This window comes from Gallus gallus, chromosome 21, assembly GCF_016699485.2.
Source record: "Gallus gallus isolate bGalGal1 chromosome 21, bGalGal1.mat.broiler.GRCg7b, whole genome shotgun sequence".
Taxonomy (NCBI): Eukaryota; Metazoa; Chordata; class Aves; order Galliformes; family Phasianidae; genus Gallus; species Gallus gallus.
This window is the reverse complement of record NC_052552.1, coordinates 5,210,616-5,237,675: the sequence shown is the minus strand read 5'-3', so window position 1 is coordinate 5,237,675 and position 27,060 is coordinate 5,210,616. Positions and strand designations below refer to the sequence as shown.

The 27,060-nt window shown below is 43.9% G+C and overlaps 1 protein-coding gene and 1 long non-coding RNA gene across 12 annotated transcripts in view; one reads left to right on the top strand and one right to left on the bottom strand.

The window, feature by feature from the left end:
* DHRS3 (dehydrogenase/reductase 3) overlaps positions 1-27,060 on the bottom strand; it is a 164,787-nt gene that overhangs the window by 97,764 nt on the left and 39,963 nt on the right. For 2 of the 9 annotated variants that reach the window (XM_046903154.1, XM_046903155.1), the window contains 2 exons: positions 24,048-24,580; positions 11,494-13,725 (listed from right to left, as the gene is read on the bottom strand). The exons of 3 other annotated variants lie outside the window; for them this stretch is intronic. In XM_046903154.1, coding sequence (XP_046759110.1) covers positions 13,472-13,725; positions 24,048-24,580 — 787 coding nt within the window. In that variant the 3' untranslated portion in view covers positions 11,494-13,471. Of the gene's footprint in view, positions 1-9,311; positions 9,468-9,847; positions 11,037-11,493; positions 13,726-24,047; positions 24,820-27,060 lie in introns of those variants that run through there. 4 more of the 9 variants (XR_006931962.1, XM_046903153.1, XM_046903156.1 and 1 more) reach the window with 4 other exon arrangements.
* LOC121107390 lies at positions 3,539-13,888 on the top strand. Of its 3 annotated transcripts, none has more exons than XR_005841470.2 (4): positions 3,539-3,638; positions 5,654-5,818; positions 13,410-13,615; positions 13,699-13,888. It is a non-coding gene; the product is annotated as an uncharacterized LOC121107390 (long non-coding RNA). The 3 variants fall into 3 exon arrangements; XR_005841471.2 differs by having other exon boundaries at positions 10,307-13,615; XR_005841469.2 differs by having other exon boundaries at positions 9,067-13,615.

The window sequence follows — 27,060 nt, the reverse complement described above, 5'->3', positions numbered from 1 at the left end:
ATGCTAAGGCTTTCCAGTACTTGTGCTGCTATGAAACACACAATACCCAAACTCGAATTGAGGCAAGCAATCAAAGCATTGCTTATGAATACAGTAAACACAACTTGGTGGTATTGTAATTGGTAAAAGCAAGAAAACCAATTGGATTTATTTGGGCTATCATAACTAAAAAAAACATTAAAAACAAAGTCTAGAAAAAATATTAATTGTATTTATTTATTAGGTAATGGAATAAAGACCTGTGTCACCATGAAACGACCACTGATGTGGTCGTCACCAGTGATGACCAGGGGTGTGATAAAAACCTTGCTGTAAAGATGAGCCATTAATGCCTGCTCTTTTCCATTCATCTGGTTGCATTATTCCACACCTAATCTTAAATGACAGGTGTCTGGGGCAGTGACAATCATAACACACTCCCTGTTGTAACACAGCCCGGGATGCTGCAATAAGTCAGCAGGTGTGTTTGTTTGCTGACTTTTCATTTGGAAAATATACTTCTTTTACAGATCGGTAATGCGCTGTCTCAACCCACACATTGCCTATTTCTCCTCCCACTTAAGCTGTTGCCATATCTCTTTACTTGAATCTTGTTCTCCCTTTCACCTGGGCGCTATATGGATGTAGGAGACCCTGAACTAGATGGATGATCTATGAGGCCCCTTCCAACCCAAGACAACCTATGATCTTTGATTGAAACAGGGAGGCAGTTTTGAGGATACAGAACAACAATAATCTCCTGAAGCAAGCAATGTCAGAGGGGAAGGACAGCTGGAGGCTGATGAGTCCTATTAAAGCAGCCTAAGAATTTTTGCTGATATTTTTCCCTTTAATTTTAGAGAGACGTAATGCTGGGCTGGATATACTCAGCCAAACGTTCTATGAATTGGGAATCTCCCAAGCTTTTTTATTTGAAGAGCTCTTGATATTCTTTTCCAGTAAGTCAGCATTACTGCAGTAAACACAGAGCCTTTCATAACCTTGCTGCCTGTGATCCCTTCTGAAAGTCACTCTGCAATCAAATGTACTGGGATTTCATAATAGTAATTTGCCACACTGTCAGAAATAGGCTTATCGTGCTGCTGTCATTGGTATCATGTGAACATCACTCAGTGTGCTGTGCCCTTCAAATGAAAGCCAGTGCTCTGAGCCAGTCAGAGAGAGAGGAAGGGGGGGTTAAGAGAGCATTAACCCTTAAAAATCAGAGACAGCCTCATGCCAAGGAAAGCACTGCATATGGTACAGATACACCTGTTTAAACAGCAGTTAATATTGACTGGTAAGAAGGTTGTGATTCCTTCCAGTCCACCTGCAATCTCTCCACAATCTGTTCCCGTTGTCTCTCATTCTGTAGAGTGGGACGCCTGATAATGTCCAGCATCACCTGAAAGACTTCTCTCCCAAAGCCCACTGGCCGTTAGCTGACACTGACCAGCTGTTCAGCCAAAAAATAAATATATATTGAGAAAAATCATAGAATGGTTGGGTTGGAGGGGACCTTAAAGCCCACCCAATTTCAACCCCTGCTGTGGGCTGGGTGCCCCCAGCAGCTCAGGCTGCCCAGGGCCCATCCATGGGCTTAAATGCCTCCAGAGATGGAGCAGCCACAACTTCTCTGAGCAACCTGTTCCAGTGCCTCAGAAAGTACTGGCCTGGTCAATATGATAAATTCTAGCAACAAGCATAACCTACAGGCTTAATATTACAGTATTGCTTGTGCCATGGATTAATGCATATGCCTGAAATGGGTATGTCTTGGTCGATAAAGCTTTAATCTTCATAGCTGTTAGGATATTTCTGAAGAGCACGGGAAGGTGATGAAAGAAGAGAGAGAACTCACTGAACTAACAAAACCCCCAAACACAATACAGGGAATGGCCATAATGCCTCAGGTTATGTTTTGTTTTTACCTTTTTTTTCCCCAGAAGAACTTAAATTACACTACAGATCTCATCTCCAGACAAAGGGCTAAACTAAATGTAAGGTTTAGCATTTTCACACCTTCTGAAGTTATTTGGATAGCTCCAGGTTTCAGTGTTCTCCAAACTGCAGGTGCTCAGCACTTACAGCCAAGTTCCTCAAGATATCTCAACCTGCACACTCAGAGTCAGCAGTTGCTTTACAAGCTGTTTGCTAAAGGAGTTTGTTTGCTTAAGAATTCGCTTCAGAAATTGTCTCAGACACAGCTGTAAGTTTTGGGAGGGACTTTCCCGTGAATGAATCAGCAATGTAACATAATCAAAGTAATGTATTTCTAATGTCACAGCGCGGCCACTCAGTCTGGATGTCTTTCCCAGTAACACTTCTTGTTTAATTTAGACCACCCCAGCTAGCTTGTCATTCTGCAGCTGGAAAGTCTCATTTTCTAAGTGACTCTTAATAAAAATAATACTAATAGAGGTTCTGTGAGCTAACGACTGCATCTACTGTAATGCTTTAAGGACATTAGGGCATGCATTCTGTATGACCTTGGTATTTATCTACAGACTCAAGAAATTGTCACAAAGTCACCCATGGAAGCTTTGGGCTGTGCTGCTGTCCATTCTCTTGCAAAGAATGCACGTGTTGTTGGAGGTTCTCACACAGTTATAGACGCAGTCACTTCTCACCATGGAACTGCACTTCAGGCATTGCACCTCTACTAATGGGGAAAAGAACAGTAATTACAGTAATTGGGTGTGGGTGTTGTGCCTGCAAAGCACACAGCATCAAATCTGCTTAGAAGTATGAGGTAAGAGCAGAATACTGCAGCATATAATAGGCAATTTGGTCAAATATAGTACTTTGTTGGTTTCTATTCCTGCTTTCCGTTAGATGTAAGCAAGTATATTTTACCATAAATAAACTCCTGAATGACTCAACGACATTATTGTTAAAATTACATGCTTTTATAATTGTTTTTGAAACTTTTAGAGGGCAAATAGAAGAATAACATCCAAGTTGATAACCTGGTCATATTCCATGAACAATCAGCCTGAAACGTAATGCCAGGTCCTTCAAGAGAAATTATTCAGAACGAGCTCCCCACGAAGGTGTCCCATTACGTCCCATCTCTCCCCCAGGAGGGCTGTGCTGTTCATAGCAGCCTACCGTGCTCTTACAGAAATGCCTTCAGCTAGGTTGTCCATTTCCTTCCGATCCTGGGGTTAAATTAACTCGAAAGACCGCCTGCCAGGATAGAGGTCTGAGGTTGAGTCAACACGTCATTAGAAATGCATTAACAAGTTGCTCCACATGTATAATTAATAGAGATGTAGGAACTCTAAGGTGTCAGAAAGTCGGCACTCCAGCCCAGCACATCTCTCCTCATGCTTCCCAATACATCCTTTCCTCTTTGATGTCATTTCTAGAACAACGATATCGTTCACCAGATGTTATTCTCAGAAAGACTGATCTTCTAAAAGCAATAATACAGAACTAAAACCATCTCGCCTCTTGGTGCAGCATTAACACAGCGAGCTCAAAGTCTTTTCACAGAGCTTGATTAAAAATTAAGCCTCAGAGCAGCTGCACCAGGCAGGTAAGTGGTATCGAAGCCATTTTACAGATGGTTAAACACAGAATAGAAAGGTTAACTGCCTTGCCCACGGCTGCTCACTAAGTTACCTGCTCTGTTGGGAGTGAGAACCCAGACCTGAGTAAGTATTGGATTTCTTCATTTGCTAGCTGATGTACAAATGAGAAGTGGTGTTTTCTGTTTCACTAAAAGTAGTTTCCTTTTCATGGTTCCTTTAACCGAGAGAAGTACAACTAAAAATTTAGCTTTTGTCAACCAATAAATATTAGCTTAATCCCAAAAGAAATCACACCGAAGTCTTTTGCTAAACTTTATATAAAAATTGGGGTCAAAGTCAAAAGGAAAAGGGACATTTTGAGAACTCAGGTTGTTTTCTGGGATGAGTCAGAGAGTTGGAAATAAATTGTTTTGCTAGTGAGTTCTGACAGGCAAACTGATCGGTGTTTGGAACTGGTTTGAGTAAAAGTGTGAGCCTAAATGTCAATAGGGACAAGTCCTTTTTTTCCCCAAAGCTTTAGTATTGATGAAATACATTCGACAAGGTCAATATTCAATCCCACAGTGAAAAAAGAAGTTCCTTCTTTGTGAAGCACAGCACCACAACCAGCAGTCTCAAATGGCAGCACTTGTGCCCGCAGAGCTGCTTCTCCAACTCCTGCAAGAACAGGTTACAAAATACTCTGCTTTGCCTCTGCGATGAACACAGCCATGCACTGAACAGCACGTTCTTACCTCTATGTTACACATAGGGAACCACATAACCATGCACAGAGGTTTGGGCCTGAGCTCCCACTGCTTCCAGACTTGGGATTTTAATCTGCGTGTTGCAGATTAAGCAAACTCAGCTGCACAGTGCATGCTGTGCTGACAGTTCAGGGAAAGCTTCCCACCTCCCTGCTCCCTGATAAGCCAGCTGTGGGCCACCTCTGCTGAGTTTATCCTGTGCTTTTAGTGAAGGGGCAGAAGGGACAGAGAACAAACAAAATACTGCGAAAGTGGGATTTGACGGAGTGATTAATTCTACCATCCAGCTGGTGGACACAGCAGCTGTTACTATTACAGTCCTGATAGCATTTCATTTACTTTAAAACCCTATCTTAAAGCTTTAATATCACATCCATTTTAAATCACTTCATTTGAAGGTGCCAGCAGGGGGGGGATCAACTTGTAATGAACATGGGAAAAAAAGACCAGCCTCCCATGTCACTTTCTGAGACAAAGCTTCTTACACATTTCCATTTAAGGTTGGACATCCTTAAGTCTGCAGCAGTGGAACAGAATACAGAGTAAAATCCAGGAGGGTTGACAAAGGTTCATTAGCAATAACAGTAAGGAGGTGGAAAGCAGTTATACAACCTCAAAATTATTTCCATTAATGAAGTGCCCTCACTGACACTTTCCCTTTCTGAGCCACACTGTATATGGTACTATGGACAGCCACCATCCAAGTTTAAGAACTGAGTTTCAGGAACATGGGGTGATATCTGAGAAATGGGTGGAGAGAAATTGATCAGGGGCTGCCTGTAGGCTTGGAAGAACAGCATGGCTTGCTAACAGGGAGGTCTCAATTCCTGCGTCTAAGAAAAGAAAAGATGAGCTTCAGGAGGGGAAATGGACAACTGACTGAATGGGAAGCTTCCCATGTGATTACATAGACCACAAGTGCTTAAAAGAATCCAAAGGCATTTTGCTCTATAAAAACCTATCCAATAACCACTGAACTTGTTGGGGAGAGTCTTCTCTTCAGCACCAGTGTGATTTAATCAAATTCAAAGACTGAGAGTGGTCAGATCATTGGTAACGCTGTGCAAATGACAGGTGATGCTGTCACAGCATGCAGCCTTACACACGAACTGCCCTGGGGACGGTGAACTCAGTGATGCTGCAGGGATGAAAACAGGGATGCACACATGAAAATAACCCCAAAATAGCCCCATATCTTAAATGCTTTTCCAAATATCTCTGTTCAACAAAAGATCATCTAAAAACAAAACCGGACCAAGCAATCAGTCTAGAATTCGCATCATTTGCTTTAAAACTCAAAAAAAGTAATGAAATAAACTAGCATGGCAAAGATACTCCTCCAGTAGATTAGTCCAGACAAAGTAATTATCTAAATATTTTTGTTTTAATCAGATCATCAGTCCTGTAAGCAGAAAAATCTCTCCCTTCATACACCACAGAAACAGAACACTCCCATACCAAACACAACCCTCAAGAGATTAACGTCATCCTTCAGGGATTCAGCTGAGAAGCAACACTGCCAAGCTCTGGTGCAGTGTTCTGTAGGAGGTTCTACAGGTGAGTGCTCACATGCTGGGCTGATGGAAGCACACTCCAGCCCCCTTTCCTTTTGATGACTACACTCCCACCTCTGACAAGCCCTTATTCACCATGGTGCAAAGGTTAACATCATATCCAGCTGCTGGGCTCTGTGCAAGCTGTGTTTCCCACTGGGCATCTGCACCAGGCACCCTTGCAATCATGCTTTGCTGTGGTGGGAGGAGCTGACTCACTGTTCTGTAGACTACAAGGAGACACCTTGAAGCAGAAAATGGCTTTGAAGAGCCAGCTTGCTCCACAGAGCAGATGGCTGGGCTAGGCTGAGGTTAAAGACTTTCATTATAAATCCATCATCAAACTAGGACATAGACGTACAGTGATTATCAGATCAAGAGAATGTGCTTCGAATGGCTACTTCTGTGTTGCTGTCAGTCACACAAGGCTGCAGCCAAGTTGTAGTAAGTTGGGTCAGATCCCCCTCTCACAGACCTGAGAGCAACACCACCAAAGCCAGAAGGAATCTGGAAAGCTACGTGACTTGTCTCTGCACAGAATGCCTGCAGTCTCCAAACAATGCCAGCTGTAAGCCCAGAATTAGCAATCACCCTCCAATGCAGAAATCACAAACTCCAGTTACTAACACACATACAGAGCATCACTCCCAAAGGCCCTACCAAGAGAACCCTACCAATCCTTACCAGATAGGAACCAGATCCTGAATAACGCAGCAGAGAAATGAGAATTGAGGCCAACACGCAGCTAACATTACTGTTAAAGCACAGCTCAGGTTAAGCAGAAAGCAATGATTTCCTTTGCTGTGCTCACACCAACACACTGCTCAGTGGTGAATAAGCTGCGTCCCATATGCCACTGTGGAAGGGATGGGAGGAAATCAGCCTGCCTGAAATACTTTCTTCTGAAAACAATGCAAACTTCTCAGCCTAATGGCTTTTGTTCCCCCAAGGAATAACATAAATTAGACTGTGTTAAATTTGTAGTGATTTTCTTGTCATATGGTATAATGCTCATGAGGTTATGGCTTGAACATCTGAAATCCAGCATTGCAGGGCTTCTTACACTGATTGTTAAAAAAAGCCATTCCAGACAAAATAATCCCTAAAAAGGCTTTTGTTTTTCTCCTTCAGTTTTTGCTTTAAAAAAGATTATTTTTTGAAGCTGTGGGCAGTACACCTTCGTTCAGACCTGCTTCAGAATTATAGCACTGCTGGAAACATAATTTACAATTAGATTTTGAAAATTCCCAACCTCCAGTTACTCAGTGGTTAAGAAACAATATGGAATATTTGTATACATTGCTCCTCTGTCACTTTCTACACAAAGCCTTATCTGAAGCTAGTTAATACAACAACATTTAGGACTTGCTATGGGAAGAAAGCAGTGAAAGCACTCATAGAGCAACATACTCTTGTTCTACCATGTGAAGATACAGAAGTTCTGATTTCATGCTGCTGTTCCACACCTCCAATGTCAGCATATAGGCTTTAACATCACCGTGTTGAAATTGAGGCAAATACTCAACAAATAATTTATGGTCACCTCCAAAAATATTATTCCATCATCTAATGATCTCTCATTCTTCTCCTTAGTGATATTTCTCTGGTTAACCTTTTATAAAACCAGTAGGTGCCATGTTTATATTTGGAGCCTGGGGAAGTGGTGGTAGGGTGGTGACGCACTGAACAGGTTGCCCAAGGAGGCTGTGGATGCCCCATCCCTGCAGGCATTCAAGGCCAGGCTGGATGTGGCTCTGGGCAGCCTGGGCTGCTGGTTGGCGACCCTACACATAGCAGGGGGGTTGAAATGAGATGATCGTTGTGGTCCTTTTCAGCCCAGGCCATTCCATGATTCTATGGAATATTTCTCCATCTTCAATAATAGTTTATATTGTTAATAACAGCATCTCTGTGCATTCGCCCAGCTGACCAAGATGACCGTAAGGGATTTATTCTGGTCATTTCCTTCCGTGACCCAAATTCACATTTGCAGCCAGATCTTGAAAGGATAAAGAGTAATACTTTAACCCACTGCAGATTGCAAACCTAATCTACTCTTAAGAGAGTGACAGTCACTCAATTTGAGAAAAACTGGTGAGCAAAAATAGACTAGAACTGTTTGTCAAATACACTCACAGTCATTTTATTTATTCCCTGTTATGTATCATGAAGACTAAATATTGTTTCTACTGTAAAGCCTTTCAACACTTGCCTTCATTAAAGAGCGAAAGCCCTACACAACAACACCAAGCTATGCCTTGGAATGTCAGATAGCCAGACTGTATCACATTCAGATTTTAAGCAAAGGTCACAAAGCTGGCTTTACTGCTCAATTCAATCCTATTTTTGCTCTCTGCTGTAGCTAAGGGGAGTCTGTAAGGTGCTGTACAGTGCCTCTATGCTGTGCTTTCCTTAGCTGGTGGTGGTGAAAGAAAAAGAAAAGGAGAGTCGAAGTCCAACAGCTTATATTCCAGTGACATCAGCTTGGAAGAATGACCTCAGATTGGTGAAACAACTGAAGCACATCTCACCAGCACCACTGTCTATATGGGTGTTCCTGACTTTCAGACTTTTGTACAACCTATTAAGTGACATATTTTATTTCAGAATCAAACGAGAGCTTTCAAATAGGCAACTGTGAGCAACAAGCTTTAAAAACTCTACCAGCAACTATTTCTGTTTGAGTTACTTTTAAGAGGCTATGCCATTTCATACCTGGTGTGAAGGGGCTAACCTTTAGAACCTACTTACTGCTTGGAGAAAAAGCAGCTCTGCCATCAAAGCAATGCTGCTGTGAAGCAAACTTAGCTCTGCTGAACAGCTCCAGCCCAAGCTGTCTTCTTCACCCCTATTTGCTGCTCACCTCCCTCTAAACTTTTCACTTCCCACAAAACCAACAGTAAAAGCCTGTTCTGAAGTGTTTACTCGTATGTTTTTTGACAACCCCCAAAAAAGCACATAATGCCTGCTAACCTAACGTTACACATGGCTTCACGGAGCTCTTGGTGAGCCATGAGAGCTGATGGGAACTGGAGAGACACCTCATAACTCAGGCACTCTGTTTTGCAACAAAACATCTGTTGCTCTCTGTCAGTTTAAGATCCAATAGGTTTCTCCTGCTAATTATTTACAGTTGTAGATGGGCAGTGTGAACAAAACAGTGTTTTTCTTAGACGGCTGCTGATGGATCTTGGTGATTTGCATTGCTGTACTGCGCAGAGATAGTACCAAGCTGGATTTATCTTGTTTCAGATGCAGACAAGATATGAAGATACACATGAAGATTCACCACAATGAATCACCATGACTTACCTCCACAGTAAAGCAACTCAGTTGTAGCTAGAAGTCAGTAAAAACAGGTTACAGCACAAATGACATGATTCCATGGTACCTTCGAGAGGAATTATTCTATTCAGAAACTATCCCAAACCCTTTATTTTGGGCTTACGTTAGCAGTGTGCCAGCTAGCCACTTGGAAACTAAGTTCATTTACTCACGTAGTGTGTAGGCTGCACATGCTGAATCAGTAAAAAGTCCTGCACAGAGTTGCTCCCATGGGTTTGAAAGCCAGCACAGAGGGACCTCCACTAGGGATGAAGCACTGTCTCAGGCTCAGCATCTCCATCAGGCTTCAGCTGTTCCACTGAGTCTGTCTACAGGGGTGATAGTTACAGCAAGCTCTAGTATTGTTATGCATGCACTCTATCCCAGCTGCACAAGTGTGTGCAACCCTATCCATATTGCACACAGTCATTCCCACTGCAGAAAGACAAGACCATTTTAAGTTGTCCCTAAGTAAGCTGGGCTAAATTTTAGCTGTCAGAGCACAGTGGCTGGCCCTGCACTATGCATTTGAGGGAGACAAGCAGTATGCTCCTCTTTAAGAGCTTCCAGAACCATCCCTTCCAAGTACTTTCCCAATGCGTTTTTATGCCGCTCCAAAACCTGACCCATTAATGCCCACATCTGAGTAAGAGTCACAGCAGGAATGAAGCTGTCTCAAAAAGATACAGGCTGACTGAGGATGAGATGCTAGGTTTGGACAGTCGCTTCAGGTGATCTTTATTTTAACGTTCTGGGGATTAGACATTTTCTTAACTCAACGTGAACACTTCTAAAAAGTCAGTCTGTATCTCAATTACATTATGCAGATTTGCTTTCTTGCACATTTTTGGATTCTCACGCATACCAAACTCCAGCATTTCATCAAGGAGACATATCTGCAGGCAATGTGACAGCTGCTTCCTGGCTCTCTGAGCCTGCAACATTTTATTTGGGTCATGCATAGTATCTTTCCTCCCCTTTGAAGCAGGTAAAATGTCTGCTTGTTTCTGACAGTGGGAGATACCATCACAGAAATTAAGCCATCTCAGAAGGAAATCGTCAAGGAGGACAAACTTGCTACTGCATGTTTGTAACAATGCATGAGCAGTGTTTCTTGAGCTAGCAATGTATTGCACAGGGAGCTAAATTCAGCTCTTACACTTGGCAGCTTCACCAATGGGAGTCACTGCAGTCTGAGTGCAAGCTCACCGCATCCCATCCACAGAAGGATCCCTTCACAGGGAGACTTCCCACGTCCACGAAGCTGGAGATGGGGTAACCTCCATGCCACTGCCTTTGTGGAGGAGAATCTGCAGTAGTAATGCAACCCTGGGGACGCTTTCTCATCAGTTCTGTTTGCAGGGAATCATTATGGTGATGACCAGTTCTGGCAATGAACCAACAGGGGCATGTTTTGTGCTGAAGGTTATGAACAGTAACAAAGATCCCATTAAGAATGAAATTTAAGCTCTGCCCCATTTACCAGCAGTTAGAAATACGGAAAATCAATATGAATACTATGTAACTGTTGATGCCCACAATGGATAAATATTCCTAACTGGACACGTTCAATACTAATGAATTAGACATTAATCAGTAGCATAAAATATTATTAAAGTTTCTTATCTGGAAAAAACAAACAAACATACTTTGTGAAATCACTTTGAGGTGATGGAGTGTCCCGAATGGCAGCTTCATAAATAAAGCTTTACTAAGCCTTGCTCTTCTGCTTGCACTGGGTTATGTGGGTGTCAGCTTGGTCTGCTCCTTGCTGTTCTGAGGGGTGCTAAGCTCCAAATAAAATCGGGGCTTTCAGAGCTCTATGTTGGGTTGAACAAAATGCTACAAACTAAGAACAAATCTAGATCTTCATTTTGAGGCATCGCAGTAGGATGAACCTGCAAGTAAGAGCAGAACCCAGTCAAAATAGTCGAGTTTGAGATGTGACCTCTGCAAAATTAGTCAACCTTACAGCATAATGAAGCAAAACCATGTATTTGTGACCAAAGGAAAGGTACAGATTTGCTGAAGCCTTCACTGGTGTGTCACTGGAAAGCTCGGTAGGACAGATCACTTTGTTAAGTGGATGCAAGCATTGAGTCCATAATAAAACTTGCAGCCAAAAAGGTGTGACCCAGTTTCTTGTTCCACCACTGAACAATTTGCACAGCTCTAAATATAAAACTGTTGATAACATATCCATATTTGTTGCACAGGGAGCGCGCTGCATGAACTGTACCAGGCAACAAGTTGTGTATTTCCAACCATACTGCACCATCTCTCCCTTTAATAAGAGGATCAGACACTGTTTTTCTCTTTATCATACCCACATACAAATAAACATGAAAGCCCACGTTGAAATTATAAATATATTTGTGTTATTTTTAAACATGGCACTACACAGTGAAAATCATGTCATTGCATTTGTCTTGAAAGAATAATAGAAGACAGTATTGATACAGAACATTCTCTCACTGTCCCACTTCATTCTGTTTCAGTGTGTTTTTAGAAGTAATAATGTTAACGATGGCAGCATTAAGTCACATTGAATAAGCTGTAGAGCTAACAGAAGTAAGCACTCTCGTCCTCAGCATGGTGCAAACCCCATTGCAAACACCATGAGCCAATGGAGTGGCTCCACTGATGCCAGCAAAGCCATACTGATATAGGATCACATTAGATCTATTCCATAGCTTCTGCTTGAGCCTGATGTACATAGCCCCAATAGAGTGCCCCCTCGTTGCATATCTCAAAGCACTTTAAAATGATAAATAGTTAATACGATCTTCATTTTATAGGTGGGAAAATGGAGGCACAGACAGAAAGAGTGATTTGCTGAAAGTCTTCTAGGATCAGGAACAACAGCCAGGTGCCCTAAGCCCTAACCTTGTACCCTTGGACCACACTGTTCCTCAACACACGGTGCAATGTGCTCCTGTCTGCCTGAGCAATTAGCGCAACTGATACAAGAGATTTGGATCCAAGTGTCCATAAAAGACCACTCATATTAACTGAGCTAGGCAATATTATAACTGGAGTGGTTTTTTTTAAGGACTACTATAGTATTTGCAATAGTTAAATAGATGCTACTTTAATCAGCTCTTTTATAATAGCACACGCTCCTTAGATTGTTCATTACTGTGTTATTTCTTACCTTAAGCCCTCCCAGCTATTCTAGATAATATTTTAAATACACAGAGCTTTAAAAAAATATTTCCATTACAAATATTTTAAAAATAGACTTATCCTAAAAAGCTGTCCGGCACTATTCCAAAAATCTCTTGTAATAAATGTCTTTTTTTTTATTATTATTTTAACAAAAATAACTACTGTTATATAGTAGAGCTCAAGTTCTGACAAATCTATAATACAGTCAGAAATATCCTGGGCCAGATTCCACTCTTGTTTATGCAGTTAGGATCATGGTGTTCACTTCATCTGGTTTACTCTAGCATAACCAGAAGCAGAATATAGCCCTTAGTGTTGTAAAATAACTAAGCAGGCTGAACACTGCAACAATTACTTGTGCCTAGCGTTACACAGAAGGGAACTCCTTTATTTCACTGCAACTCAATGCAAAAGAACATTATAGTTCGTGGTTTTGCCATAGCCAAAGAGGTGTCAGGCAGCTGCAGTGGATGACTCAGATCCACAACCACATTTTGCCTGTAGAAAAGGAAATCTTGGCTGAATGTCTGCAACCGCTGTCAGTCATTAAAAGAAGGATGCATATTTAGAGAGAAGACTCGTGGAGAGAAAACACCAACCTTCCTATGCCTTCCACAGTTCTACGAATCCTTTTTAACTGTGTTTTGTTACTCAGAAAGTTGTGTGAGCTTGCTAGAATCTCCCATTAATTCACTGTAGGAAAGACACTCTTAAATTGCATCCAGATCTCCAGCAGAGCTGCCTCCCCCTAAGCAGCCCTTTTCCAAGTGCACATTTAAAACAAGCTACTAAGTGCTTACAGGATCTGCATCTGATCAGAAGGATGGTGTTGAAGCTGACAGTCTTTTAAAACACTGGAACATTTTTATCTTTTTCTCCTATCTCCCTTTTCCTTCTGGCCTTCAAATTTAAATGCAACGTCTGACTAATGATGACAGAAATTAATCTGCTCTCATTGCATCAGGTTATATATGCAAGTAAAACTAACAGTCTCAGCTGCAAACGGTGATTCCTACCTGTGACCTCCATGAAATTAGTATGGAACCTTATACATAGATTTAATCTAATCATGTCTAAAACTTGTAGTCTGGTTTTCTTCCTAGACTTTGGCTGCTGATCTATCAGTAACTTATAAACCAAGGAAATTTAAGTATATAGACTGAGTTCAGTCCTCACTGTCGTCTTCATCATCATCGTCATCTTTACTGGGAGCACATCTTTGGAAGCAGTGCACTAGAGTTGCTAGGAAGAAGCTTGATAGAATTGCAGCAATGGAGACTGCGACTCCAGAGAAGATGATGATAAAAAGGTCCGTCAATGACAAACTAAATTTGCATTCACTAAAGCTGACCTCAGATAATTCATTCAGAAAGATTCTTCTATTTTCTACAGGCAGGGAACACTGGATTTCATGGAGACCTGCAAAGAAGAGGAGAGGGAAACAAATCAGAGGAATATTGATGAAACCATCTCTTGCTCTGGACAGAGAACAAATGCCTGAGGAAAATGTTTTAAGGGTTATTTCTAGGCTCAGGAATTTGTATGAAATTCAGGAGAAATAAAAGAACAAAATTTGCCACTATCCAAAAGCCATTCCACAGCCCTGTGGAGCACCCCCCCATTACGCTGTTTCATTTTTACTCTTCCAGGTGATGTTCCGGGTGATGGTTTTAAATTGAAACAGGGGAGGTTTAGGTTGGATATTAGAAGGAAGTTTTTCACCCAGAGGGTGGTGACGCACTGAACAGGTTGCCCAAGGAGGCTGTGGATGCCCCATCCCTGCAGGCATTCAAGGCCAGGCTGGATGTGGCTCTGGGCAGCCTGGGCTGCTGGTTGGTGACCCTGCACATAGCAGGGGTTGGAACTGGATGAACATTGTGGTCCTTTTCAACCCAGGGCATTCTATGATTCTATGATGTGACCTGGGGCTGTGATTCTGAGAATTCAAAGCATGACTGCTGAACTCAGGATGCATCTACACCTGGAGGCCCAGGAACATTTCCCTACTAATGCCTCTGAACACACATTCTCACTCCAAAAAGGGACAACTGGGATATTGAATTTCCTTCCGCACTTCGGTGTCTTCTACACCTTATTATTTTTTTTTTCCCCAGTACACAACTACAGCTGCCCTTTTCTTCTGGTCAAAATGACAACTCAGGTTTAATGGATGCTCGTTTGACTCTGACCTCTTTCAACCTTTCCTCTCCAACTCTCAGCAGATACGCCGACTAGCAGACATTATGCCTCGCTGCACTGCTGAAGGATGCCTAGAGCCACGTTGTTCATAGTGAAAGCAAAAATGTCCAGATTCAAAAAATGGTGAGGAATATAATATGGTAGCAGGGAGTAAAAGCGTAACCCACTGCATATCCCCATTTACCTCATTTACAAGAGGGAAAGTAGGGAGAGTATATAAATAGGGCTAGAATGGAACAAACACTGAAGGAATCAGGTCTGTATCACTGTTAGCAAGACAGCTTTTATCTGCTGCTGAGGATGTGAATGTAAAGGGGAAATATGAGAAATGTGCATTAGTGAGGTGAGAAGTGCTGCTGGTTTACTGGACTCACATTGCTCTCTGTCTGCTACGGACCCAGCTTTTGACTGCATTGCTGTGTGTGCAGTGCATGGGAGGCTTCCATCGCACAGCTCCAGCAAAGCACCAACACTGTGCCACTCTGCAGAAGGGATGGGTGCCTCTGCTTTACGATTTTCATTTTCCTTGTGGTTGATTTGCTACAGTGCATTAGGTTTTACTACAAACCCCGGGCTTCCAGCACTAGTGGTGCAAACCCGACTGCTTACCTGGATGCAGCCCAGCTGTTATGCTGATGTGACAGGGAGCTTTAGCCAAGTCAGGGAGGGATTCATTTATCACCCTGACTTACCTGGCCCTGTAATGATGATGAGCTTACTAAACTTTGGCTCCCAAAAGCCATTCTCTATCTGCCTTATCTGCCTATCTGCCTGCAGCTCTGCTGCTAGCCTCCCTTTTCATGCTCCTCTCTCCCACAACGTAACAAAAGCTGCCAGCAGAACAGGACAGCAGTCAGCCTGCCCAAGGCTGAACGGCTTCCTCTAGGCAGGCTGCCACCTGAACACAAGCAACGTTCTTCCTCTGAGCCCGGAGCACGGCAGATGGTGCAGCAATGTGCTCTGCAGCCCTCTGAACCCCCCTGGCCTTGAAGGTGGAGGATCCTCCTGCTTTCAGACATCTTCCGAGTCTTTTGGAAATGGGGAACCTGCAGTACTCGTATTTATCTCATGCCTTGCAGACAGGCCGACATACTGGAGCCCCAGAGCGTGCCTGTGCTTGCACAGATGGAAGAGGAAGAACACACTCCTGCACTGCACAGCTCGTGACAGGGCTCCATGTACAGAGCTCTCTTCTGTGAGAAGTTGGGGTTGGCAGCACCACGTCCTTATTGTCCTCAGAATAGAAACTCAAAGGGGAAATAGGAGAGACAAACCAAAGAGGATGGGGATGGTTACATTTCCGTGGTTCAGTCCATGAGAAATGAAGGAGAAGTGAAAAGCACCAGGCTTGGACAACAAGGCCTGTGTCTTGTTTTTTTTTTTGGCAGAGTTTAGAAAAGCACAAAAGTTCTCTTTAAATCAGAGTAATAAAAGCAGTTACTGCTATTGCATAGAAACAGCAAGAAAATGAGTATAAGCTACTGAAAATTGGCCTGGAGAGGAAGATCCTGGCTAATAGGAAAAGATCATTGCATGTTTTGACAGAAAAGCCAGGTCCAAGTGAATATACCACCTCAAATGCCATTCCCTTACAGCAAGTAGAAGAAAAAGCAGTTTTCTACACCAACTGCAGAGCAAACCATTAATGAGTGGTACAGTGTTAGGAGAACTGTCTGCAGAGCAGCTGAGCCCTGCCCTCAGCACGCCTAAGGACAGACTGCACAGGTGAGCTGTTTACAACTACTTTCCCTGTTCTGGACTATTCCTGCTGCTCAATGCTTCCATCTAACATCACAGTACATAGAATACAAGTAGAAAAGTACCTGCAACATACCAAGTCACTTACAGGGTATTTCTTGCTATGCAAACCAGTGTATTGTAAGAGTTTTGAGTCGGATTAGACAGTAAAAGGATATAAAAGCTCTTCTCTCTCCATGCAGCCACGGGTAATGAAATCTAGGTCATGCTCCCAAACAAAGAGATAAGGGGTTTTCTACTCTCTTCATTCTCCACAGTCCCAAAGTGCTACCTGAGCCTCACCTGTCTGCAGAATTCTTTGTCTTTGAAAAGAGTTGATATCAATAAGCAAAATACAGCATCAGAAATCAGAAGCCTGCACCAAGCAGCTGTATTCTACTGACCCAAGGAGTGTCTCTGTACAAAGCAGATGCAGTCAGTGTTAGACCAGGCTTCCCTCTGCATACCTGACCACATCATATTACGAAGGCCATGCACACTGCTGCTTAGGACAGCACGTAATCAAAACCACTTCATCTGCTTTCCTCCATAGCAACATAGAACTTTCTTTACATCATACAATATCAGGTTGTCTGTAACAAATGAGAACCCATTCTGAGTGAACTGATGTCCTATGCTTCACCTGTCCCACTACACCCATGCCCAGCAACAGATCCCACTTAGTTCCTTGCTTAGGCAGAAAGTAATCCCACGTCATTTCACAGCCTCTAAACAACCCACACCACTCCCAGTGCCATTTCACCTTAGCCATCTACTTTCACTCATTTTGACCTTTTAAATTATATTATTTTTCATAATATATATATATTCATTTAATACTGTAGAACCCAGCCAACTTATTCTTTAAAATCCAGCTAGGCTTCTTGCAAAGGGCATCACCAACAGGTCTGATATTCAGTGCTTGGCTGCAGCGAGCAACCCTTTGATGACAGTTATATATATATATATCTCCCTGCTTCCACAACACGTTCAGAGAGTCACCAAACAAATCTGTAAGTGAAATAACAAGTGTGAGCATGTTATAAATACACAGCTTATGTTATTTTGGTCAGGGTCACTGCATTATGTGCAGGAACTCCAGCTGTCTCAAGGACAATGTCACACGCTCTGTCTTTCTGCTATGTCGTCTGAAGAAGCCCATGCAGTACAGTGGCAATGTGGTTGTAATGCAGATGTAATGCACTGCTTGCTTTTCACATGGGAATGCTTTGAAGTCCCACTCAAGGGACAGGTGTTAAGATTTTATCCAGGCACTGAATGCTGCACAAATGAGATAAAAACATGGGAACAGATCACCTAACTAACAGGGGAAGTGTGAAATTGCTGGGACTCTAGAACAAGAAAACAGATACAATTCTTTACAGACTGCAGTGATGCAGGGGAGTTCCAGATGAAGTTCATTTCAATGAAATTCCCTCACAGGTTTTCAAAGAATGTGACTGTGAGATGCCTTGCCAGTGGAGGTCTGTAACTCTGCTGCAGCCCAGGGCTTCATCCTTGACAATCACTTCTAGCAATTACTTCAGCCAGATTCTAATTGCATTGGTACAGGACTATGCACAGCTCTATTTGTCCTGCAGTCACAGGCTGAAATACTTCCCCTGGAAAGATGAAACTCTTAGAAAATGAATGCAGTTTGAAAGCAGTCTGTACAAAACCACATGCAAATGATTAATAATTAATTCCCTTGTAAATTAATGAAAATAGACCTATGGTAGCTCTGCACTGCTCCAAGTTTTAACTACAGTGATCTTTCTGTCTTAAGAAAAAACAGAAACAAAAACCAGGTACCAACCTCCATTAACATTGGTACTTGTAGCTGTGATTCAACCGTGTTCATCATAGGAACTGCTGGACCAGTATGCTTCCAATGGTGCATTGGCTCAACCATTGACTGCATTCCAGTTACCTGCCCTTGCATCTAACGTGAGGTTTTCTTACATATTTTGACTGCTGGAGTATTTTGAGTGGTGCCTTTGTTTCATATTCCTTTGCTTAGAGAAAAGCAGCAATACGTATCACTTACCCAGGTCAGCCTGACTTTTTAAGCACTCTGTGAGCATTTGCTTCCTTATAACACTTACGATTTCTTAATACCTGTGCAAACTAATTGTTTCATGGGATAGCGTCTGAAAGTCATTATTACTTCAATGTTATGGCCTGTTAGCCCTCTACAGCTGAGAAATGCTGCTCTGTTTTGGATGCTGAGTTTAAAAAACGGGAGAGGGAGGCCTCAATTCTATTGGGTTTTGTGGACTTCACATGAAACAAATATTAAGATAGTTTCCTAGCAGCTGGCAATGAACAATAGTAGAAAATGGGTGGTGACGCACTGAACAGGTTGCCAGGGAGGCTGTGGATGCCCCATCCCTGTAGGCATTCAAGGCCAGGCTGGATGTGGCTCTGGGCAGCCTGGTCTGCTGGTTGGCGACCCTGCACATAGCAGGGGGCTGAAACAAGGTGGTCACTGTGGTCCTTTTCAACCCAGGCCATTCTATGGTTCTGTGATTTGCCCTTTTGGGTGGAATTCAGCTGTTCTTCCGTTATCACTGAATGCAGTTTACACACACTTGAAATGTTTAAATGTGGCGTTTAATTTCTTGTATGGTATTTTGCCCCCGGCTATAGCTCTCTTTAGTCTACTTAAACATCGTCACTGATGTAATAGATGTATTAATAAACAGTGAGAGAGGCATTGCCTCTGAAGAGAGATGGAATTTCATTAAAGTCAGCCTCAAGCTACCAGAAAAGTAAGGCTTAAAGAAACCTGAGGCCTATATTTAGATCTCTAAATAATTTTTTTAATGGTCAAATGCCCCAGAGTTTCCTACATTGATATCAGAAGGTGCTCGACAGTTTGCTTCAATGTCTAAATATCAAGTTTAACATCAGGTGCCACGCTGCAAATGTTGTCCTCGTGTCTTGAAATCTGTGAAAGATGGATGTACTCCAAAAATCCTTATGATGGAAGAAATAGAGTGAAAAGCCAGTGGCAGTCAGATCATTTTACTGAAAATGACTAGGATATCACATTATGTATTTATATATGGATATATATAGAAACAGATTAGTTGCGCTTGTTAGGGAACCTTATTCCTGTTAGGAGTTTCTGCCTGAACAGAAGAAAAGCTGCTGAATGGGCAGTCTTAAGGCTTTCAGTTCCTTTCCAAAAACTGGATATTATGTTCTGTCCCAGTCATGGACAACATGTGCATGATTCCTGGGGAAGAACTGAATGGCTGCAATGGCCAGAAGAGCAGAACAGCCTGTCCTTCTTAGCTGAAGCTTTCCCTGGTTCTATATTAGTACATGAAAATAAGGCAGCCTTCTCCACAGAGCGGACGAATATGGGGAGTAATAAAGAATGGGAGACTGAGACAGCTTCCCAAAGCTCTGTGCACTTTCTGGTTAGGTGAGAAGACCACGTGCAGACTGTACCCACCTGTAATTGTGATGCTGTGCTTTGAGGACAATGGTCACGGCTTTCAGTGAGCCAGTAAGGGCTGCTCTAAGGGCCTAGATTAGTGAAACGGCATGTTATTTTATTTAATTTACAGAATACATTTATTTAATAGCATATCTTAGATTGGAATGAGATTAGAGAAGGATCCTGAGAGCCAAGAGATCATCACCTTATGGCCCAGCCTTTGTAAAGCATCTTACAAAGACCATTCCATACTCACTGCACTGATTCACTTCTGAACCTCCCAAGTACTGCTGAATTCAGTTGGAGTTTCCAGCTCCAGAGGCCACTGCCAGTCCCATTGCCACCAGTCCCATCACCACCAGTCCCATCGCCACCATTCCCATTGCCACCAGTGCCATTGCTACCAGTTCCATCACCACCTCTGCTGTCTTTGGCCAACGCTGAATGAATTTTTGAAGTCACTCTGAAAATAGCAGTGCACACATCATAATGCTCAATCTGAACCATCTCACCACATTATTTGAAGTCTTTCTAATGCTATTTTAATGACAAGGGCAGCAAAACCTTTCATTCATGCATTACATAGAATATGCACTAAACACGAAAGGTTGAGAAAGCACCATTGCATCTAGCACTGCATCTGCAGTCCCAGAAATGATATACAACTTCTTGAGAAGGTCTTTCAAAGATGCTGGGAAGAAAGAAATACAAAGAAAGAAATGAGGGCAAGCTGAAGGAAAGGAGACACTACAGTCACATGCTAAAGAATATTTAAGTGCTAATTAAAAGTCATGTTAAAAATACATTGGACATTAGCGAACAAGGTGGTGGGCACAGCTGCCCAAAGCATGTTGATGGAAAGAAAAATCAGCAGCAGATCTCTACAGAGCACAGGAGAGAGACCTTCCAAAAGCTTTTCCTCCTCCAAAAGAAGTTATGCAGTATTCTTATCTCCATGGGTCTCCTCAAGAAGAAAACCACAGCAGTTATGTCTTCTCCACTCAACATCACTGTGTTCACAGCTCCTTCCCCTGCAGTTATTGACCACATCCAAAATGTGGCTCAGTTTTCAAGTATGATGGGAGTCCCATTATTAACATCTTTCTCACAAACATAAAAATAAGATCTGCTTTTTTAAAGCAGCTACATTGCTGACTTTAATAGCAAAACTTTTAGTGCAGTTTCTCCACTAAGTCCACCTGCAAATCTGCCATGCGCCTTTCTCATCTCCAATTAATGCTTTAGTTAGAAATTCAGGATGGATGAATAAATGCCTTCCAATGATGCAGATCCCAGCTGCCTGTGTGCGCGACAAGGCAGATTTGCAAAGGCAGCAGAGCTGAGATGAGGCTTTCCAGGCAGCTGGTCAGACAGGTCAGCAAAGTTAGAGCTTTACACGCTTTTTCTGGGAGTGTGCCAGAAGGGAAATGGACCTGGCTTTTGTGAGACTAATGAGCTGAAGGATGGCTTTTGTTCAGATCACCCAGCTCTCCACAGGCCTTAATTGCAGAGGTGGAGAGTTTCGGGATCAATTAGTGAGATTTCAGTTCCCACTGACAAAACTCTGATTTTTAAAGCAACTTGGTATTTCTTCTGCAGAAAACAAAGGCAGGTCTGACCAGCATGATATTTTACTGCAGTGCTAAAATTCAAAGGTGGAACAGCAGCTGGGCTTTGTGACTGGTTACAGCTTGAGTGATTTCTCTTAGACATGCAGGCAGAGCAGACTGAACTATCCCAAGTGCCGATCAGAGTGAAGAACCAAAATAGGTTGGAAAACATCACTAAGATCATCGAGTCCAACCCCAACCCACCCCACTGTGCCCACCTCCCTCAGTGCCACATCTCCACACTGAACACCTCCAGGGATGGTGACCCCACCACTCCCTGAGCACCTGTGCCAATACCTCACTTTGGCACATCCTTTTCCTTTCTAATTCTGAAGCATCCCAAGCAGAAAACACACGAGGGTTCATAGAGCCATTGGCTTCTTTGCAGCTCTCTGTGCTTTTTGTGAAGGGCTGGGGATCCCCAGTGCAAGTTGCTGTCATTCACCCTTCTCTATTCTTTCCCTTCTCAGTAAATCCAGGTCACAGTGTTTGTCATTTGATGTCTGGGGAGTGTCAGTCTGTCACAAAACTACTCTGTAGTGTTAATCACAGCATATTCTTAAAGAAAATCAACACAAGAAAAGCACCACAACCTCTTTTTTTGCCCTTCCCTTTTCCACTCATGTCGGCCATGCAATGGAAATGCTTTTTGCAGCATTATAAAAGTATACAGCCAAGGTAAGTAAGTTCTTTCCTTGGGCCCTGGAAATGTATTCCAGTCTTTTTCTTTGGCAGTGTTTCCAGACAATGCTGCTGCCCTACTTTTCTGTGTTTGCTGCACGGATGAGTATCTCCAGCCATCCAGCAGCAATGGGAGCAAACAGGGAGCAGGAGGGTGAGACTGGGAGCTCTCCCCACTCCTGCTGGGGAAGGTGTAACACCCCCAGAAATGCCACGTGAAGGGTTTTAGACAAGCATGGCCCACAAACAACGGAGCACCGGGTTTAGCCCTCTGCGTGCAGGCACTGAGCACACGTGGGCTGCCAAGAGCTCAGCAGCCCCGCGCCCACACTAAGTGCAAAGCAAAGCATCGCTGAGGCCAGGATGGGAAGGGAGGAACTGACCTAAGAAGCAACCATTTGAACGGTTGCTCCTTTCCTCCTTCTCTTGCTTTGAAAGATCTAGGTGGGCTGGTAATTGTTTCGCTGTATGGCTGAAATGCAGCTTCCATTACTTTGGATGAGATGAAATACTGAAGCAGTTGAGGAACACTGACAGTACTACAGTAAAGCTTGATCATTTGAGATTTCCAGACATAAGAAGTTCAGATGAGCACTGACAGGAGAGAAAGGAAAGAGAGATGGGTTGGGACAGCCTCTTTCAAACTGAACAGACTCAGTGTGGGTGAAGGGGAAGGAGCTACAGGTCCATGAAAAGGTGGCAAGCATGGGGAAGGCAAGAGTGGCTGAGGGCCAGTGCGAGAAAGGCAAATGCTTTGGTCAGAAAGAACTTCAGCTGGGGCACTGGGGAATGTGGGAGAACAGCAGTGAGTTTGGCTGGGAATGGAGAAAAAGGGGAAAGAGGGGAAAAAGGGGAAAAGGGGAAAAAGGGAAAAGGCAAGGGGGTAGGGAAGAAGGGAAAGGGGAAAGCTTCACTCAGGCAGGCATAAAAAAATCCATCCCTTTTTCCTCAAATTACTTCTTCCTTAAAATAGATACATATATATATTTGAACAGCTAAGAATATTTAGGGCAACCCAGCTGAGTATAATAAAAATTGCCACTGAAGGTCACGAGCACAGAAAGAGCTCGAATAAGTGTTTGCAAATGGATGATGGAGAGAGGGGAGACCTCCTCCTTCTGCATCTGGAGCCGAGAGAACAGTTCCCTGACCTCAGCCCACTCTCTGCAGTTCTCCTCCCATGTCCTTCTACCCCTCACCCCTGCACAGACAGCCCTCAGGCAGAGCCCAGGCACCACGGCCTTCCTGCACCCCCATATCCCCGTGGCAGCCCTTACATTTCCCCTTCTATGAGCAGCAGGGCAGCTCGATAGCAGCACTGGGTGCCCTGGTGCTTGTTGGGAGGAGTGAACTGTGAGGTGATCTGCTAAAGCTGGATCAGCGGTGGCTTTGGGGTCAGATGGGAAACGTGGAGCAGAAGCCCCACACGTGGCAGCCTGAATACTGCTTTATTTATTTTTTTTTTTTTTTTTCCCAATGCTTTTCTGAAAATTACTAGCTCAAATTCCAGAACTGTATATCCTGCATTGAGGATGTTCCAGAGTGTTTTCATTTATTCCTAATATTGGAAGCGGGGCTATTTTAATAAAGGCACCATGATCGAAATACCAAACAGGGCTTCAGAGCATCGCAACAAAATAATTCTGGAGAAGGGCTGGCAGCCACAGTTGCATAAAATGGGGATTTAACTCTTCTGCAGCAGCTTTGTGGCTGATCAGGAAAATGAGAGAGAGCACAGTTTTCCTAAGGGGCTGGCACAGGATATTCAGCTGTTCAAAGGGCTCATTGTGGAACGTATTTACCGGGAAGAAACCGATGTCTGGAAGAGAAGCAGCTCTGGGCACAACGGATTTGAAAAGGCTCCTTCACTGCCTATGCAACTTCAGCCTATAAATCAAAACTATTTATTCCTTAGCCGGGAGGAGGACCCGCCGCTAGAAAGAAACCAACACCATTTTAATGGACTCGTTTGTTGGAAGCATGCAATTACAGTCTGACCAAAAGGCAGTCGGGGTCACTGCAGGCAGGACACACAGACACACAGACACACACACACACAGCTTTACCTTTCTGGAGCTTGGAGGCATTGTCCTGGATCCAGCTGAAAAGATTGGCAAAGTCACAGTCACAGACCCACGGGTTGCCCTCCAAGCGTATGGTCCGCAGGGAGGGAAGCGCTTCGAGGGCTGCCACGTTTAGGCTCTGTAAGTTATTGTCATTCAGTTCTAACACTTGGAGCTGTTCCAGGTTCTCAAAAGCAGCCTCGTCCACATCCACCAGGTTGTTGTTTCCCAGGCTGAGTTTTATCAGTTTTTCTGCCGATTTGAATATCCCGGCTTCAAGCTGCGTTAAATTATTGTAGCTTAAGTCTAAATACACCAGTTTGGTAGAACTGCTAAAAGTGCCCTCTTCTAAAGAGGTGAGGGAGTTATTCCTGAAGTCCAAATAGACCAGGTCTCCATAAAATATAAAGAAATCAGCTGGTATCGCCTGGATGTTGTTATCGGCTATAAGAAGTTTCCGCACGTCCAATGGGAACGGATTGGGAACACTGGGGAGTCCTTGATCCCGGCAGTCTATGGTGTGGTAGTCCATACAGCTACAGACAGCAGGGCAAAGATGACCCGCGGGTAAGAAGAGCAGGCAGACAAAGACAGAAGAGGGTAGAAGGCAGAGAGGAAAGCATGGCCACATCGTCAAGGATTCGCAAGCTGTGATGAGCACCACTTCTACGAGAAAGACATTTTGCTGAGCTGAGCAGCGGTGCCCGGTACTTGTGTGTGTGTGTGATTGTATCCAGGAGATCACATATCATCACAGATCCGATGGCAGCACGGTGGGGAGGGGGAGGGAGGGAGAGGCTGAAGGCAAGAGGGAGGCAGGCATATGTGAGGATTTACAGTGCCAGAGAATGGTAATGCTGCACAATGCGAGGGAGGGAGCGATGATTGGGTAAAGACCTTTCAAAGGACTCCCTTGCTTTTGTGAGCTAAAAAAAGCTGAGAGCCTGTTTGCATATTTGCTGCATATCCCGGCAGACGGGAATCACATCACAGTGATACCCCCAGAAATGCAGGTGAGGGGTGGCAAGCACCCAACTGACTGCTGTGCACTCTTTGCTCTTCGATTCCTAAAGAGGCAGCAGAAGGGCAGCAAGGGGGGACCAAAGGCAAGGAGCAGAAGCTGTATCGGGATCCCTTCTCAGCCCTTAGAGCAAGGACATGAACATTATCTAAATATGACTGATTTCTCTTTTAACCAAGGAGCATCATCTGTGGCAGCAAGGAATCTGGTCTCAGAAATGAGGGTGGTTTGTTTACTATCTTAATGACCAGGGCAGCTATTTTCTGCGATGGCATTAGGAACGTCCTTCAGCACAGACAGCAGCACAAACTGGCTCAGATCTTCAGCTAGGTCAAAGAGAAAATGGTGATTCTGATTTAAGGTCATTTGGTAACAGTTCAGAGCATCTTCCGTTCAGGATAAAGGTACACAGCATAAACTGAGTGCTGCCCGAAGTATGGTTGGTAAAAGGGAACTTAGAAAAGAATCCTGGGGTGGGCACAAAGAGGGAACAGTAAGGGACAGAAGCCAAGGGAGCACTTGCTGCTGCCTCTCCGAATCACAGGGGCCAAGTCCTATCAAACAGCTGTGATGATGATTTAAAACACTGAGATGAACAAGATGCAAAATACCTCTGGTGCTCAGGACTCACTCCATGAATCTGCATCACCAGCTAACTGCAACTGGTGATCCTCATGCAGAACTGCTGCCTTGTAACCGGTGAACGCCACGTCTTGCAAACACTTCTGCTGTAATTTACTGCTTTTCTGCCCCTCTCTAACTCAACTAAGTCCCTCGGTCAGAGATAAAGCTGTTGCTGTCATCTGTCAGTAAGCACAACTGACCTGATGTCTTGCAGGAACAGCGTGCTTAACTTTACACAGAAGACGGATCTTGGTGAAGTTATCCATATGCAGGATGTAAGGGTCCCTCCGTGCAGACCTTTATTTTTCCCCTTATGAAGCACACGGAATCAGGCCCTGACATTTTCTCTTCAAAGATGTCTCAGTGTTATTATGCCTGTTTCACAGATGGGAGACTACAGACAGTAAGGCGCAATCTGTGAGAGATCCAAGAACATATTAGTGGCAGAGGTAGGAACAAGACCGAGCTTCCCTGCCTTGCAGCCCTTGCTCAAACTCCTTTCTGTAAGAAATGGACCCTGGTGCTGCCCGTGTGTGTCCTTGCTGACACGGGAGAAGCACTGTAAGCAACACTACCTGCACAGCTACGCTGCACACCCGTATGCAGTTTGCAATTTCTCCAGAGGATCTGTGCAGCTTTCCTGTCTGAGATGTCTGCAGGAGGCTGACAACGATTACTTTGGGCTGGGCACCCTGTGGGTTTGCCAGCAGCCAGCCCTGCTTGCACAGCAGCCATGCAGACAGTGCAAGGTGCCAGCACTGAGGGGCTGCAGCACTGCTGCCACCGGCACCTGCTGGGGTCTGACACCTCCCTCTGGCCACCTCTGATTTCTGTGTGTTTCTTCCAGATCTGTTTTTCAGTGTGTAACATTTCCCATTGCAGTTTGTCAGTTTATGTCTATTCCTTCCTCAGCGATCACTTACTTCTGTACCTCATCTGTTTCCTTCACAGTACTGAAATTCTCTTTAATCTTTCCGAAGCTTCACTCACTTGCCAGACATCTCAGGCAATTTTGCACAGCACAAAGGAGATTCTGAAAAGCCTTGTATCTAATGAGATATTAAAGCTTTCCCTCTTTAATCTTTCATTTGTATGTCAGATACGGTAACCTACATGAATATAGGAGGGGCCCAGCTGCTGTCTGCTGAGAGCACAGCACCCTCTTGTGCCCCATTCGCCTGCAAGAAGCTACCAGCAACTTCCATAGAATCAAAGAACCACAGAATGGTTGGAGTTGGCAGGGACCCTAAGGGCCATCAGGTCCAACCCCTGCACTGAGCAGGGACACTCACAGCTCCATCAGTGCTCAGAGCCCCTCCAGCCTGACCTTGGGTGTCTGCACCACCTCTCTGGGCAGTCTGTGCAGTGCCT